The following is an 18310-nucleotide window of genomic DNA, read 5'->3' as shown; positions in this document are numbered from 1 at the left end:
AGGTATATTTGGTCTTTTCCCATCTCTACACTGATCAAATGATTCTCCCAGATTCACCATGGTGAATGAATGATGGAAGACGAATGTTGAGGCAAGGAACATGAAATACAGCCCCACATGATACATGAAAGTGAAAATGGCGGGCATCATCTCAGAAGAGAAAGCAAGAGCAAACCTCTTTGAAGATGACATCAGCTGCAACATGCACCATCAGGAAACAAGGAAAATCTCTCCCCATCATGTTGCTTCCATGCTCAGAAAAACCTTTGCTTTTAATTTGGGTATGTTAGCCTGCTTTTAAAAGTACAGGTGCAGAGCCAAGGAAAGAAAGCAGGCGACCTACCCTAGCAACACAGAACTTGCAGGAAAATCCCACAATTCCTTTGCACCCCAGTATTTCCATCATGGGCATCCCTACACCAAGACGTGTAATCCCCTGGAATGGTTGGTTATTGGCAATGCAAGGAACAGGATGCTCATATAAAGCAAACGTCATTCCCTCCAGCAGAGGGCAGCAAAGCTACATCTGCAACAACCAATCCAACAAGTGTTTCCTTGAATTCTTGGCAGACCAGCGGTGACGCAAAAGCACACACCAGCCCAGAAGCTGTTTATGCAAGCCCACTCAAGCAAAGCAACATGGTAGGTGCTCTTTTCTTCGCCACTTACCCAAATGTTTCATCAGTGCTAGGGGCAGGATGACACAAACGCTGACGACGATGATTAAAACATTTCCGTTCATGTACCACTCACTGAAAGCAAACAGTATCAGGATTGCAATAGTCAACTGACGTTAGCATCTCCTCCCTCTTAGGGAAGGAGGCAAAGTACACCACCAGAAAAGCAGGGCTCCCGCACCTTAAATGGTTGCATCAAGAAGGGAATCCAGGCTGGGAGCCAGGGAGCTTTTCCATCCTTGCAAGCTGAAATTCCCATGTTCTGCACAGGCCCACTGTGTCCAGTTGTACCTGCTCCCTTGGTCTCCTCCCCTCCCAGTCTAGTATTAGTATTAATGAGCCAGAATCACTAACAAAATATTTCTTGTTTGCATATGAAAGTTCTCAGGAGGATAGAAATATGGAAACTTTATGCACAGAGAAGCACTGCATCTCCACCAGGGGGTCCCTCTCAATGGCCACCCAAAGGGGAAGAGGCGGATGTTGATCCCACTGAACCATTGTCCCCAAGGACAGCATTTGACTCTCCCACAAAGTAATGAAGGGCTGCTTTATATGGGAGTAAATAGAGGGTGCACAGAGAAGCAACAATGGTGTGGTGATGAAGCTTACTCTATGGTGACCTCAATGCTCAGGGCAGTGTCCTAAACTACTGCCTGTTAAGTCAGTCCACATTTGCACTGTGCTACCTGAGCTGCTCTTTCTTGGTCACCCTACACCCTGATGGAATGTTGGCAGAGATGAAACAGTGAACTGCTTGTGCGTGAGAGAGAGAGAGAGAGTCAATACAGCATAACTAAAGATTGTTTGCAACACTGAGTCAAGTTAAATATTTAGTGAGCTGCTAGTACTTTGGGTCCTCCCTGTGTGCTGGATTGCAACTCCCATAATTCCTCGCCAGCATGGCCAATGGTTAGTTGGCCATGGAGATGAAATTTTGGACTTCAACTTCAAGCTGGACTTCTGGTAGCTGAATCCCCAGACAAGGAGCATAATATTTTGGCGGGGAGGGGGTGTAGCTCATTGGTGGAGGTTTGGCTTTGCATGGAAGAAGCTCCAGATTCAGGAGATCTTGGGTACCAGCAGAGCTAGGAAGGACCCCTTGAAGATCAAGCCACTGCCTGTCAAGAGTAGACTGGTGCAAGTTGGATGAACCAGAAGCTTACAAGAGAGTCACCCCAATTTATTCACTGTATACTTTTAGATGCCAGGTTAAGATCTTCATCTTTAAGTAGGCATTTTATCACCTCTAATCTGCTGATTTATTCATTTTACAGTTGGCTCCTCAATGATATTAAGGAGCCAACTGTAAAATGGCTCCTTTATATTTAAATTTATATATTATATTTAAATGTATATATTATATAATTTATATATTATTTAATACATATTTAAAGTTTGTATTAAGTGATTATTATTTTCATGTGTGTATTATTATAGTGATTTATTTGGTAATTTTGTTGGTACCTTTTGGAATTATGCTTGCAAACTGCCCCAAGGGCATAGAAATCTAATAAATAAATGCAATACTGGCAGTTTAAAAATGCACTTTAAACAGCAACAAAAATCCAACACACAAAGGCAAGCCAGTGTCAAACTGGGATTTGGGAGATCCATGTCATATTCTAATGTCCCCTTGTGCTCTCAGCCTAGCCTATCCAACAAAGCTGTTGTGAGGATAACAGGGAGGGGAGGAGGATTATGTAAACTGCTCTGGGTTCCTTGCAAGAAAAAAAGGCAGGAGATAAATGTAACAAATAAACCATCCTAATGGTGGTGTGTCCAAATGAAGGGATGAGAAGTAAGCACCACAAGTCCTTCCATATACCAGAGGACTACCTCTGATCGTCTCCATCTGGCTGCACCAGCTGACCGCCCTGCCCTGCCCATGTGCCTCCAGCATCCCCACTAATAGCCGGGGTGCTTCAACGATGTGGCAGTGCCTGGAGGCAAGAGCATCCCAGTGCTGCAGCTGGAGTGCTCAGGCAGGCCACTGCTAGCATACTGAACACAAGGAGGCCTGTAACATGAAACTGTGGACTATATTTAGCTTATGATTCAGAAACACTTCTCTTTCCCTTCTGAGTGAAGCAGAGGGCTAGCTTGCTACAATGAACTTCTATACAGCTGCCAGAGACTCTGCAAGCTCCCAACACCAGGCCCACTCACCAGCTGATCAGCACTGACTCCCTTTTATATTTTTAAATGCTCAGGGGGTGCTTTCTCCATCCATGAGGGCCTTGGGGCTCAGCAAGATTTGCTCTTACTCCATTGCTTCAAGCCTGAAAATCTAGTTGTCTTTTTTTAAACAGACAGCAGCATGAGAGCCAGACAGCGCATTCCAAGGCAGCTATGCCAGTCATTGCCCTAACGCTTACACCTTCATCCATGTGCACAACATATGTGTTGTGCTACAGGCCCTGCCATCCCCAGCCAGCATTGCCAACAACTGTGCTGGCTGCAGTTCTGGGAGTTGCAGTCCATCACATCTAGGAAGCTCCCAGTAGGGAAAGGCTGGCCTAATGGTTACATCTCCCCTAGGAAGCTTCCTCACCAGGAAGGAGCAGGATTTGCAGTGCAGAAGCAGCAGCAGGAAAAAAGAATGCTTAACCCTGTTCTCGCTGCCATTCCCTTTGCCATGAGAATCACCCTTCAGCCATGTTCATCTTGAGATTTGTTCCAGCCTCACATTTATCAGACTTTCAACCAGAGAAATGGCTGCCAGGGTAACATTCCATGTGGCTTTTGCTGTGATGTACAATCTGGCCTACGATGGGTCAAGGGAAGACAATTTTCCTTTCACGAAAGAACGGCCCAGTATCCACTCCCTACTCTTGCTCAATGGGGGGCTGGAGGGCGAGTGTCCCAAATTATTACACTGCAAAGCAGCAGAAACAGGTTACTTGGGCGCAGCATTCCTGATCACAGAAGGCATGTGAATAGAGCAGCAAGCTCCAGATGGATCCATTTATAGAAGGGAAAAGGAGCCAAAAAGACCAGCTGCTTCCTTCCATAAAACTGCTCAAAAGCAGAGTTTACTTGGAGGGGTGGCCATGGGAGGAGGAAAAGGGGCGGTTTCTGTGTGTGTGTGTGTGTGTGTGTGTGCGCGCGCGCGTGCACGCACGCGCACGCACCATCTCTATTTTCATTCCAGGTCACCATGGCCCACAGGGGAGGTCAGTGAAAGTTCAGACCCTTAAAATAATCCTTGATGTGACTAGCTGTTTGCTCAAAGGTGACCCTAAGGTAATGATATTAGGTGAATAGGAAAGACATGCTTTAATTTAAAATCTGTTGATCACTGATAAAGTCGTCCTGGACACTCTGTGGCAGCTTGACCCAACCTGGCTCTCTCTAGATGTTTTGTACTACAATTCCCAGCGCTCCTGGTCATTGGCCATAATGGCTGGCACTGATGAGAGCTGAGGCACAACTGGAGGGTGCAAGGTTGAGGAAGATGGCCATACAGAATGGCTGAGGAATGGATAAATTCATTGGTTTACTGCTCCTATGCAATACCAGGGCCCTATAAGAGAGGAGTCCTCCTTCATTTCTTTTTGGAATAAATTTGTAACTGAAGGTGTAATTGAATCAGTTCTCTATTTTTTAAATTTGGTGGGTGCTGAGCAGTCACTGTTGCATGTGTAGTTAATTATCACCTCTTGCTATGGTAAATGCAAGCAAGCAAGGTCAGTGGGGGTTGAACCAAATGTTGCTCTGCTTACCTGTTGTTCTCTGTCAGCCCTAAGAAGGTTTGGATCACAAGTGGCAGCTCTGATTTAACGATGAACAAGTAACTGGACATGGCTGCAAAAAGAGAAAGCTGGGTCAGGGTTTCCTGCACTCCACTACTGGCCTGGTGGGAACAGAGAAATCAAGAGGCTGGCCGAGTTACATTCCACCAGTACCACTGCGTAAGTACGACAATGGGTAATGGAACAACGTTCAGCCCCAAATCAGCGGGACACTTTTAAAGTGCAAAAGTAGCACAAATATGCTAGTTTCCTTTTTAATCTCAGGATGCATTCAGTCCTGCCCTTTGACCTGGTGGGGGAGAGATTTATGGGGGGAGTAGTTCTTACCTCCTATGTTGTGTATGGAGATTATCACAGCAGCAACCACTTTGCCCCCGTGGCCAAATGCCCTGAATCCCAGCTGCTCATAGGCTCTAATTCCTAGATAGGAAGAGGGAAAGGAGAGAAAGAGAGAGAGATGCAGGACTATTTTTCCCAGCTGGGTTGGAAATCATGTTAATTACCATCCATAACCTACCTGGATCCTTAGATCATCTATGGAGGCCCCCTCTCAGTGAGCCACCCTCAAAGGAAGTAAAGAGGGTGGCTAGGAGGGGAAGGGCCTTCTTGGCTGTGGCACCCAACCTGTGGAATCAGCTCCCTGGGGAAATATTCCTGGAGCCAATGTATTATGTTTCCGAGCCAGGAATAAATCTTTTTTATTTTCCCACCATTTTAATTGTTGATTATCTGGTTTTATATTGGCTTTTAAATTGTTTGGTACATGTGGAATATTTGCTATTATGTACTGTATTGCTTGTTTGTTGTTAGTGTATATGCCTGCTGAATTTTATGTATAGAGATGGTTTATGGCAGGTGAGTCTGTTTTATACTTTAATTTTTGTATTTGGTATATTTTAATTACATTTTGCAAACCGTTCTGAGAGCACTATGCTAATTGAATGGTATAGAAATGCTTCAAACAAACAAATAACTATTGATGGTAGTCTAGTTCATTGTCATTGCCTCGATTCACGTGAGGTTTCTCTCACACCCCCTCAACGAATACAGGATGTCATTCCCTAGTCAGAAACCTGCATAGTTAGGAAACTATGCAATTTTGCTGTAATAACAGTGAAGGATCAATTATGCTCTCCAGGCAATGCTTAACTGTTTACACAGGATGTAGAAAGCGTATGAAAGTCCAAAGCTGAATGTCAACCATCTTTCCCTGTACCACCCTCCACCTTTTAAAATTCTGGCACTTAGAAATTGCACAACCTAGCAGATTGTACAACTGGCAGATTGCACAACTTGTATAAAAGAGACTAAAGAGCAGTTCCAGAGCACGAGTTTCCCTGTCATGGTGTCACTGAGAATCCTGAGAATTGCAGTGTGTAAGAATTTTCTTGCAGTTAACTCAAGGGCTCATCTCTCAGGAAAGCACAATTCCCAATGCTATCACACAGATCAAATTATTATTTCAGTTTAGGTCTGTAATGTAGATATTCTCCATTGCAACACTTTAGGTCTGAGAGCCTACTCTGGCTCACTCAGGGTCACAATCCAGCCTTCTGGGCTTACCCAGAAGGCCATACATTCTTTCCACCAAACACAAATTGTCTGGGGGTTTCCTGACTTCTGTAATTTCCCTCCATTTCTAAAACCTTGAAATAACTCTCATAAGACTTGGTTACTGGAAGTAAGACCTTTAAGCTATAGTATGTTGGTATTTCTGTCCCCAATCCTTTCATCTTCTACCACTGGAATGAGGGTTCTGAAAACTTTTCTAAAAATAATATTTAGTCCTCAGGCTGAAAGAGGTTCAGTGCCCCAGTACTACAGTCACTCTTTCTAGTTGTATTGGCCACCAATTTCATGCAGTGTTAAAGCATTTCAGACCCTCACTGTTTATACATGTGGGTTTTTGCAGTATGCAGTAGTTTCTGCTAGTCCACAACCCACTGAGGACAGACCCCAGTTTGGGATGTTGCTTTGGTGGATACTTGGTAAATAAGGTTTGGCAGGCTTTTGTATGGTTCCAAAAACCTACAAAACCTACTTGAGCAGAGATAATAATGTGGCAAAAGAAACTTCTGTATGGACAGGTAAATCTTTCTCAAATCACTTTCACTTCCCTTAACAAAATTTTGAGTGCCTCTAATTACTGTAATAAAACTTCCCATGATTCTATTCCACAGGACTAGAATAGTTCAAGATCTGTGCCTTATGGCGTCTCATCGCTAGCACCCTGGCATAACAGGGGAGCCCACAACATACCCACGACTCCAGCACATTTCAGCAGTAGGTGAATGGAGTAGGAGGAGAGCAAAGCAATGCAGATCAAAAGCACCCTGGGAAGCAAAAACACAGAAACAGATGTCAGATGTACAGTACCTGGAACTCTCCTAGCATCACTTTCCAAACTAAAGCACCTCACTTGCCTCTGCAGCTACCAAACCCCGATCAAGCTCTTGCTCTCAGGATGCTGTCAGTTTCAGTCACCATTACATGCTGCTGGTGCACCATGGCAGAGTTTTTGTTGATGCGGTGAGCTGAGTGAGTTTCTGCCCCTGTCCACCATCCCTCCCACTGCTGAGCCGCATGCTGCAGGGGTGGCACTCACAGAAAAAGAACGATTCCTGTGTTCTTCATGGCATAGGCGAGGCCCAGGATGCCGCTGCCCATGATGGCGTTGCTCAGGTTAAAAACGGACATTCCGAATGTAGTCTTTCCCTCAAACTACAAATCAGGGAGGGAGGCAAAAACAGGTCAGGGTTCAGAGGGTTTTGTTGTGGCGGGAGAACAAAACATTAGATATCAAAATTAACACTATTTGTGTTGGATGGCCTTGTTCAAAGGAACTAAAAGGGGGGGAAAAGAAAATGAAGCAACACTTCATTGCAGCAGCATATCACAGGAGATGGAATGTCTAACCCTCCTATAGCCATATTCCATGCCAGAAAATATTTATGTTGGGAGGGAGGGATGGAGAAGGGAGAAAGGCTTTTTCCTGTCTACAAAATAAAGTGCAATGCCTGCAGGGATAATGTTAAGATTCTGCTTTAGAAGTGTAGGCCAGACGGCTGAAATTAGCATTGAATGTAACAAATGGGCACCAATTCTGTATTGATTGTGCTAAAAACTGATTTTCTGAAAAGGGCCTCTGGATTGTGAGCAAAGTGGGTGGCAGCTCCTCCAGTTTCACATTCATTTGAGTATCTGAATTTGTAAGCTTGCCCACTGTACGCAACAACAAAGAACACAGAGCAGCAGGCAAGTACTAAGAAAGAAAACAGCATGTTGCGGGATAAAGACGTGAACAATGTTCAACACAGGAATCTCAGAAGGGGAAAGAACCATGAGCAGCAGCACAGAGCAGGAGAATCACATGCTGGGATGTTCCACTAAAGACCACCAGGGTTCAGGGTGGCAAATGGCAATGTTTGAGCACTTTCCTGAGTAACAAAATCCTTCCACAGGGGTCAGGAAGAAGGGTTCTCTCATTGAGTCTTCTCTATGACATGGTCTTCTTCTCTGTGCTGAAACCACTTTAAGTAGGAGAACATTCAGTGCCACCTCCCCACCTGCAGCCTGAGTGATATGATCTAGGAGAAGCAATTCCATGTGATTCTGATGGATGTGGCTTCAGTTTTTGTGTCAAACATCATCTGAACTGGTCTAAGGATACATCTGGCAGGACAGGAAAAGAGATCTCTTGCTCTGTAGAGGGTGTCAGCCAACCCCATAAAGTCTAAGTTGTGCAGAGGATGGTCTTATACATGATCAGGAAAAGGTCCATGAACTGCTATACACTTACAGCGGTACCTTGGCTCACAAATGCCTCAGTTCACGACCAAATTGGGTCACGAACAAAAATTTCAACTCAGGTCACGAACTCCACATTGGGTGATGACCGCAATCGCGGCCATCTCCCCACCCCCACCCCCGAGTTCTGGGGGCGGGGGAGATGGCCGAGATTGTGACCGTTTTTCCTGCAGGAATGTGCCCATGATTGTGCCCACGATCTCAGCCATCTCCCCCGCCAGCACGATTGCACCCATCTCTCCCCCCACCCACGCGCCTGTGGTTGCCCCCATCTCCCACCCTAGTGTGCCGAGATGATGGGCGCATGCAGAGATGACGGGCACGGGTTGTGCTTGAGGAGCGGGGAGATGGTCGCGCTTGTGCTCGGGGTGGGGGGGAGGGAGATGGCTGCAATCTTTGTCACTTTGCTTCACATTTTTCTGATTTAAAAAAATAGTTACAGAATGGATTAACCTTATTTACATTGAACCTTATGGGGAAATTTAACTTGGCCCACGACCAATTTGGGTCACGACCAGAGTCCTGGAACGGATTAAGTTCATGAGTCAAGGTACCACTGTATATGCAAAGGAAGGGGGCCTCCTGTATTCTGCTCACAGAAGCTAGAAAGTCAAAATTCTCAGTCTACCCAGGGTGAAACTGGGATATCTGGGCAAAGCAATGAACACCTACATCAGTGAACTGGTTCAGTTTCTTGCTGGCAATGTGGGGCAGGAACTCCTCTTGCTCAGTCAAAGCACGTTCTTCTTCCTCGTAGCTGAAATGGAAGGAGACATCAGGCTAAAGTGATCGATGTCCTGAAAGCCACCACTGTTCCTATCAAAAACCAGCAAGAAGCCCACCCTTAAAAAACAACCCAACTGCTCCAGAAAACAAATGCATTTGTTTTAGATCAGTTTGGGTGCTCAATGCTAATGACATGTGCAGAATTGAGTCTGCTATGCTTATTTAACCCAATTGACTCTAAAAACTGGCCTTTTTGTGAATTATTCACACTAAAACTTTAATGTTTTTAACCAGTTTTTTAATGAGTTGGTTCATTTTTTTCCTTTGGTAGTTTGACAATCCTGTATTCAATGGGAGCACAGTGGGAAGAATCATGGTAATGTAATTGTTTCATAAGAGCAGTAAATTTGTTTTTATTTATGCAAGCATAAAGCCAACTAATTATTTTTTGTTGCTCTAACACTTTAAAAAAATCTGGCCATTATTTGATAATCTTGACAAATTCCCACAAAATATCTACACACCCATATCAGGGGCTCTGACTCACTTTCAAGCTTCACCTGGAGTACAAACAGATAGGGCTGCATTCAGACTTAACAATAATCCAGAACTGCATCCCACTTGAGCATGCAGCTGGATCACATTCCTCTTGGATACTCTTTGCATCAGAAGTGGCTAACCAGGAATGGGAAAACTAACTTCAAACCCAGGCTTCAGATTAAAGGGGAAGCAGTTGCTTCCAAGTTAGTTTCTGGTTAGTTTGCTGTTGTCATGTGCTGTCAAGTCATCTTCAAATTATGACAACTCTATGAATGAAGGCTCTCTAGAATGTCCAATCCATGAGAGCTGTTGTAAATCTGGTTTGTTTAGCTGCTCCCAGTGGCAGAAGAAGCTGAGTGGGGGCGGTTGGGCAGCAGGTATGAGCATGTTGCTCATGAACAAGAAGCCAGAACTCTCACCCATTCTGCCTTACTCTCAGCTCATCTCATTACATGTCTTTTCCATGCAGCCCATGCCTGCAACTCTGCTCCATCATAACCCCCAAAGACTCACCCATCCTCTAGGCCAGCAGCCTTGTTGTTATCAGGTATGGTCCCATTGAGCTTCTCAGTGCCCATCTCTTCTCCCATCTTCTGCAGCTCCATCCTAAATGTGTGAACAATCCTCAAACAGTATACTATGTGTGCTGGCACGTAGTTGTGTGTCTAGCGAGCTGGGGCAAATCACCAAATGGGACAGCAGCAGCCTGGATCAGCGGCACACCTGCGGACATGGAAAGGAAGAAAACAATGTAGCAGGCGGTTCACCATAAAGCAGAGGGCTGTAGGGTTTGTAAGTTAAGGAGGTGTTTTTTGGAATCGAGATACCAAAATCTTCTCTTCCCAGCTGCAGAATGGGTGTGGACATTACCACCACCTTTTCATTTAGACTGCTGCATGCCAAGGAACATGCAGTGGTTCCAACTCGCCTGGGGGAGAGTCTGTCCTGACAGGAAGTGGGCAAGGAAAGATGGTACCCAGTTCCTCCTCCCACCCACACCTTTAGGCACACACTGGCAGGCTGCCCTGTCTAGCATTCTCATACATCCTTATACCCCATGAGGATGGTATGTACTCTGGTGAATACAACCTGCTATAAGAAACCTCTCACCTAATAGTACATATTTTGCAACAAGGCAAAAAGTTGCATGGATCATAGATCATGTACATTAATCACATTTACTTTTCATCCTTGGGACCATTCCAAAAATTATGACTTTCAAAGATTTAAAAGGGTGGCTTTTCTTGTCACTGTTGTTTTTCACAAGGATCTGGATGGCAGAGGGGGAAAGGGAAGAAAACAGAAAATAAGGGCACAGAGGTGGTGCTAGTACAGATCCTGAAATATGTGGAATGCACAAAGCAGGCATTCTAGGGGAAAAGCTCCCTTCTATTGCATGGAAAGTGTGAATCCTTGAATTTAAGGAGCTGCCTCTGTATTAAGTCAGAAGGCTGGTGTCTGCAATGCAGCCCAGTTGATTCAAGTCACTTCCCAAAATCTCAGGGCAGTTCACACATCTCTGCTGCCTGAGAGCCAAAGCAAATATGAGGATGGCAACACATGACCTCCAAGTCTACCCTCCCTTACAACACTAATGCGGGAGCAGACAGCAGAGGGAGATTTTCGGAAGGAAATTAGGGTAGCCAGTTACCCATTCCAAAAACTGAGGATGCATATTTAGATAAAATGTGCAAATGCTGATTGATGTGCACAGCTGTGGGTTTAGAATTTGTTACTGTAATTTAAAGGAAAATACATATCACCAGAGTGAGGCAGACTGTGACCAGGCAAACTGTGTGTCTACTCAGTCTGATGTCTGGAACTAACTGATGGCAGGCAACTTCAAGGCCCCTCTTTGCTCTCGTTGTATATGGCCCTTTCTCTTTAAAGCGGATACAGTCTAGAGAGTGCTTACATAGGGGACACCTTCAAACAGAATACTGTCCCCCAAAGACACCCTAGGGAAACAAGGCAAGTGTAAGCCATTGCCTAACCACCAATTCTACTTTCCTAATTTTATGATCAGGATGCCTTAAGTTTATTCCCGACCCTGAGAGGGGAATCTCTTCCCACAGGTAGGGATTCCATACCCTGGGACTGGTTTCCATTTCTAACTTTAGAAAAAATACTCAATACAGTAGACTCTCAGTTAACCAGAACTCAAGCAACCAGCAAAAAATAGAAGAAATATAATAAAAATTAAAATAAAATCAATTTCCAGTGGAAATTGTCTCCCACTCCCACCAATTCACTCTTGTTATTTAAATTTTGTGCTCTCACCCAACCCCAAGTATGTTGAAACAGGTCCTAAGCAAGCATAAATGCTAGTGCTTACCATCAAGCAGAAGATGGGAATATGCAAGAGGCCTGAGAAAGCTTGGAGCCGAGCAGTGCTCATGGAGAAATTTGATGTTGGTTTGCCAACAATCTGTGACATTAAGCCTCCATCTCAGAAGGTAGATGCTTGTCTTACTCATCTTAATTTGCTTTTAATTACTGTATTTCAATAGCAATATCAAGCCAATACAGAGTGTCTGGTATGGTATGATATAGAATGGGGTATAGTATTAGTTAGGCCTATTTTTAATAGTAACTCTCAAGCAACCAGAAACTGCATTTATCCGGCATCTACCAATCCCCATGGGGGCCAGTTAACTGAGAGTCTACTGTACGATGGCAGAGAGAGAAAATGGGAAGCCTGGATTCCTGCTAGTAGTGGTGGAGGCACTGGTTAGCCTTGGAGAGGGTGCAGCGCAGCTCAATTCAAGGACCAAATTCCATTCCTCAGAAGCTCTCCCTGGACACATTGCAGGGGGTGGCCGGGCTGAGGGCAAGGAGGTGGGGCCACCGCACCCACCCATTTTTGCTTATTAAAGCTTTTGCAGCTGGTAATGAAGTGTTAGGAGAGGCATGTCAACCACTTAGAGTAGCAAGAAAGAAGTGCAAAAGTCAGGAAATCACCAAACCTAGACAGAGAAGGCATTTGGAGTCATGGAAAATGGAGTGTAGCCTTTTGGGGAACCCTACAGAGCTGGTCTGAAGCCACTGGAGAGCCAGATTTTGGGTTACCCAAGGGAATTAAAAGACATGGTCTTGGCAAGTTCTGTTTCAGGGAGTGGCATTCAGTTTAAATTCCTGAGCAGTAACTGCAGGTCCTGCCCCTGCAAGCAGACCTGACTCAGTATAACATCCTGGGGGTGCTCAGAACTTTTCCTTCCCACATATTCTACACCCCATTGGAGGGAGCTGAAACTGACAGGGGACAACAGTGGACAGACTCCATCCCACCTCGACAGGCTGTGCATACATCAAGCTCGCCAACTTTTCAGCCAGCAGTTGCAGCTCTGCCTTTCCCTAACAGCAGCCTGATGTGCAACCATTAACAGCTAATCACGCTCACCTCCACCTCCAGACAGGGAAAAGCCTCTTTTGCACTGGACAAGCTCTAGAGCAGGCCAAGCTCAGTTGGTTGATTTGTTTTCCCCCTGAAAACATTACAATTCCATATTTGATGGCAGCAGAGTGGGGAGAATAAAGAGTTCCAGCTTGTTTTCTGACTTCACTAAGGCCTCGGTTATGGATGGGTGCAAAATCAGCCAACACTTCTGCACCTTTACAAGCTCTGTAGAGGAGGGACTTTCAGTAGTTACAACTCGTCAGGCAAGCCACAACACTTAAAAGGGCAGGAGCCCATCCTTCTTTGCAACTGGCCACTCTATGCCATCCCTTCTCCTCTGCCATGTCCATCTGTAACTGAGGCCACTGCAAATGGCAGCAAGGCCAGACCTGGTTTTCCATATACAGGCCCTCCTCCTGTTTTTACAACCCCTGAGGAGGTTAATGAACACCTCCACCTCTCTTCCCTTGCCCAACAGAAAAGCTGCATTTGGATTGGGCGTGGGAGAAAAGTAGTGAGCACAAGAACGATTGCCTAGTGACAGTGACACATGCATTGGTTACTTCCCGATTAGATTTCTGTAACGCACTCTATGTGGGGCTGCCCTTGAAGACGATCTGGATACTTCAATTGACGCAAAACAGAGCTGCCAGGTTGCTGACGGGGGCTGGGCATTGTTCTCTTATAACCCCAGTCCTCCGTCAGCTTCACTGGCTCCCCATTGAAGTCCGGGTCCAATTCAAGGTGCTGGTTATCACCTATAAAGCCCTTAACAGTTTGGGACCTGGTTATCTAAAGGAACGCTTGCGTCCATATATGCCCATTCGCCCCGAGATCGGTGGCAGGGGGGGGGCCCTTCTCCAGGAACCCTCCGTGAAGGTTATTAGGAGGATGAATACCCGGAGGAGGGCCTTCTCTGTGGTGGCGCCCCACCTATGGGATGCGCTCCCCAGAGAGGTCCGCCTGGCGCCGTTATTATTTGCTTTTTGGCGCCAGGCCAAGACCCTTTTATTTAAAAGTTATTTTAATTGTTAACTGTTGAGTATTTAATTCATGGGGTTTTATATTGTGCCGAGATATCTCCGGGTTTTTAAGGTTAATTGTGAGTATAGTTTGTTTTGTAAGCCGCCCCGAGGCTCTTTGCGAATGGGGTGGCATAGAAATGTTTTAAATAAATAAACAAACAAACAAATAAATAATGTTGCCTCTGATGCAATGTCGTCTTCAAGTGCTGCTCTTTGCATTTCCCCACAAGAAGTAATAACTAGACCATGCAAGCAAGCAGGTGAGCGAGTGAGTGTGCAAACAAGCTTTTTATTGCACATCTGCAGCTGACCTGATATATGAAATTCCTCCTTGCTATTTAGCAGGATGATACAGACATCTGTCATCTGTGCAGATCCTATTATATGAGAGAATGTATAGGCATGACCTCAGAAAAAGCACTGAAGAGGGAAACTAAAATGTCCTGTGCCCACACACAGTCATCCCAGCATCTTCTAAGAGACTCTGGTTCCATTTCTCTCAATTGCATGCCATATTGCAGACTTTATTGTACTTCTTTAAGGTATATCCCACTTTACCACCAAAAAAATAGTGCCCAAGGCAGCCAACAATAACAAAATACTTTTTTAAAAAAAACTTAATTAAAATTTTAACTTAAAAAACATATTAAAACCAAAAATAATAAACAGTATGCTGCCAATTAAAAATCCCTTCAGCAAAAAAACAAAAAACCCAACATGTGATGTTTAATGTGGGGTTTTCTGCATTTTTAAAATGTCTGTTTTACTATATCAAAATAGCAAGGGATTTAATGCCCTCTCTCCCAGTAGTGGCCTCAACAAAATCCCCTCCTCAAAACTGCTTTTTGCATGGGGAGGACTGTTCCTGTTCAAGCAAAGGGAGCTTCTCCAATTCTAGAAACTATAGCTGCATTTATTTTGGCAAGTGGAGGCTCCGGAACTAAGGAGCTCAAGGTTTAATCCTGCTGCCTATACCTGGGAAAGTACTCTGGAGGCTGGGTGGGGCAGAAATGGCAATGGAGATGTCTGGCTTTAACCACATCCTTAGCTCAAAGTTATATTCCCACAGAAGATACAGAACAGCTGCTTTCTAGGCTGGCTCTGGCAGCAGAACAGCACCCACTGGAGTTGGGTAAGGTGGCTGACAGCCAGGACATTTCAGTTCCTGTTTCAAGCTCTGGAAGATGTGTAAGATCTGCAAACAGTCAAAGCAGGAGATTTAAGAAGATACCACGACTTCTTTCAAGTCCTAGGCTATTTCCTTTGCATAACACAAGAACTGTTGCCCTCTCCCATCTTCAACATGTTTCCATTTTCACCATGCCATCTGTGACTCTGGCTGTCCTTCCCAGAAAAACACTTGGGTGGGAATTAACTTATCTAGGGTATTTATCCATGTGCTGGAATATGGGCAAAAGGTTAGGCTGGTCTGCTGTAGATGTGGTTGTTCTGGAAAGCTGCAAACAGAAAGACCATTCCCAGGGCACTTCTATGGAAGGATGGCTAGGAAGAAACAAAACCCATGCATTTGTACTCCTGTCTCCCCAATTTCCCAAAAGTCCCCCCAAATAATCTGCTGCATCCAGGCCCAACAGCACTTTGTTTCTAAACTGAGACATGGCCCAGGGTCAAGCATGCCCCCAGAAACCTCTTCAAAGGTAATATTCCTAGAACTGTCCTTTCAACAGTTGTGGAATAGTTGTCTAACCAAACTGTTCAAGATGCAGAAAAACTGTCCTCTTTAGAGTAAAGATGGGCCAGGACTGTAGACATCTCTACCCAGCTCTCACATGCACTCCCCATTCAGAGTAACCATGACTGGTATGAGGATTTTAACCAAATATCAATACCTGGTTAAAAGCAAATTATCGTTCATTTTATCCATGGCTATTGGAGTTACGTTAGCACTGCCTCTAAATGTTGTTCATGCTAACTAGAGCTTGCACTTACATGAGGATTTTAAGCAATCAATAAAACCTAATTAAAAGAAAAGCATGCTTTTCTGGCTATATTTTAAATTAAAATTGGAAATAGCACTACAGCACCATAATGATATTACATACATTATGGTACTATAGTGCTATACCCAATTTAATTTTTTTGGTAAAATGCACAGCGAGAAAAGCATGCTTTTTAGTGTAAATTTTAAAAAAAATGATTAGTTAGGCTAATTGACTGTTAAACCACAAGGGGCTGAACTTCAGATGGCCCCACTTATAGCTGCTAAGCCACAACCATTGGTATAGAAGAAAAATGACAGGCTGTACACAGAAGAATAACAGTACACCTGATTGTGTGGGAAAATCCACTGCACTTCCACTTGTTGCTTATGAGGGAAATACAGTAATTGGATTACTAGGGGCTTACCTGTCTAGAAGCAGCCTTGGACACAACCCTGGATGACACTATTAAAACAGCAGCAAAGTCTGAGCGAGAAGCAGATCTGCTCACACAATTCCTGTACCTGTAAACACTTACCTGCAGCTTTCCTTGTCAGGATATCTCTACAAATGTTAGATTTTTATTCGAACCCTGGACAAGGGGGTGAGGTCATAATGGCAACCCTGCTAGTGAGTTGATAACTGTAAAATCTAGGGTTGGCAGATTCACATTGCTTATGCTCTCAGGAAGCAGGAGAAGGAGGACTGCCAAGCTGTGCAGAAAAAGAAATTTGTGCTAGAACACATGAGCATGTCTACATCAAACTGCAACCTTGCTAGGCCTGCGTATTTGCTTTGTGTATTTACACAACCTTGCTGGGCAGGTGTACAAACTTCACACCTCTTCACTATGAGCTGCCTGAACCGGCCAAGCTGAGCACAGCTAGGAGGGGTGAGAAATGGGGCAACTTTGTACTTTAGAGAAACAAAACTGTGTAGGCCCCGTAACAAGAGCAACTCAATAATATGGCAATACAAAGCCACAACATTATGGAAAACCAAGAAAGATCTTAGTTCCCCACCCTGAAGAATAGGCAGGGAATTTGGCCAGTTATCACATACCCACTCACTTAGAATAAGCCACACTGAATTCAATGGGACTTACTTTTGAGTAGACATGTATGGGATATTGTAGGCAGACCAGAAGAGCTGTCCTCAACTATGTACCCTGCAGAAGTGCTAGACTGAATCTCCCATCATTCCCAGCCAATGGCCATATCAACTGTGAATGATGGGACCTGTATTCCATAATTGTGGAGGGATTCCATATATTGCTGGTCTAGAGGCCAAACTATATTTTGTCCATAGTTTCTGTCAATGCTTGCTGCCTCCCTATGAAATTGTATTACAGAAAATAAATCGGTAGAAGACAATAAACATTTTCATTCTTTAATCTCCACCTGATTTCATGCAGTATTTGACCGATAGATACATATGTACATACTGAAGAACAAGCGACATGAGAAAGGTTTATAACATTGCGATGTGAACAGAGCTTAATGGGGTTCTGCCAAAAAGTCCCTAAACAAGCATAATTCCAGTATAGGAAATTGATTAAGCAGCTGAAAATTTTTTGTTGTTGTTAGTCACGAAGTCGTGTCCGACCCATCGCGACCCCATGGACAACATTCCTCCAGGCCTTCCTGTCCTCCACCATCCCCCAGAGTCCATTTAAGCTCACACCAACTGCTTCAGTGACTCCATCTAGCCACCTCATTCTCTGCCGTCCCCTCCTTCTTTTGCTATCTATTGTTCCCAGCATTAGGCTCTTCTCCAGGGAGTCCTTCCTTCTCATTAGGTGGCCAAAGTATTTGAGTTTCATCTTCAGTATCTGGCCTTCTAAAGAGCAGTCAGGGCTGATCTCCTCCAGGACTGACCGGTTTGATTGCCTTGCGGTCCAAGAGACTCCCAGGAGTCTCCTCCAGCACCACAATTCAAAGGCCTCAATCCTTTTGCGCTCAGCCTTCCTTATGGTCCAGCTTTCACAGCCATACATTGCAACTGGGAAAACCATAGCCTTGACTATACGCACTTTTGTTGGCAGGGTGATGTCTCTGCTTTTTAGTATGCTGTCTAGATTTGCCATAGTAAAAACTTTTACTTGTCTAAAAAGATGCCCTTATCTAATTAGGTGGTGGGTTTTTTAAACAAATTTTTTCACACAGCCAATTATAAAAATGGCAAACATTGCCTTTAAAAAGGTAGTCTACAGTCTCTCACACACAGAAAAATGCTTCTTCTAAAATGTTGCTTGTGTATGCAAAAGTATATGTATTACTTCAGGACTACTCTTTTAATCCATATGTACAAATTACATGAGAGTTCTGCATGAAACATTTAGGACACCTTTTCCCAATCTGGCGCCCACTGGATAGACAGTAACTCATATCATTACAAACCACCATGGCCAATAATGGGAACTGCATTCCAAAATATCTGAACA

The 18310-nt window shown here is 44.4% G+C and overlaps 1 protein-coding gene across 3 annotated transcripts in view; it reads right to left on the bottom strand.

The window, feature by feature from the left end:
* SLC38A5 (solute carrier family 38 member 5) overlaps positions 1 to 17506 on the bottom strand; it is a 40764-nt gene extending 23258 nt beyond the window's left edge. Inside the window, exons 1-8 of one of the 3 annotated variants that reach the window (XM_044431290.1) lie at positions 14239 to 17506; positions 10019 to 10775; positions 8912 to 8996; positions 7038 to 7153; positions 6692 to 6765; positions 4760 to 4852; positions 4403 to 4484; positions 670 to 752 (exon numbers count right to left, since the gene is read on the bottom strand). In XM_044431290.1, the coding sequence (XP_044287225.1) occupies positions 670 to 752; positions 4403 to 4484; positions 4760 to 4852; positions 6692 to 6765; positions 7038 to 7153; positions 8912 to 8996; positions 10019 to 10110 (625 nt within the window). In that variant the 5' untranslated portion in view covers positions 10111 to 10775; positions 14239 to 17506. Of the gene's footprint in view, positions 1 to 669; positions 753 to 4402; positions 4485 to 4759; positions 4853 to 6691; positions 6766 to 7037; positions 7154 to 8911; positions 8997 to 10018; positions 10776 to 12905; positions 13483 to 14238 lie in introns of those variants that run through there. The other 2 variants (XM_044431292.1, XM_044431291.1) reach the window with 2 other exon arrangements.
* Positions 17507 to 18310: the final 804 nt, after the last annotated feature.

The sequence above is a fragment of the Varanus komodoensis genome, unplaced genomic scaffold, assembly GCF_004798865.1.
Source record: "Varanus komodoensis strain SLA01 unplaced genomic scaffold, ASM479886v1 scaffold22, whole genome shotgun sequence".
Taxonomy (NCBI): Eukaryota; Metazoa; Chordata; class Lepidosauria; order Squamata; family Varanidae; genus Varanus; species Varanus komodoensis.
This window is presented reverse-complemented; position numbering and strand designations above follow the sequence as displayed.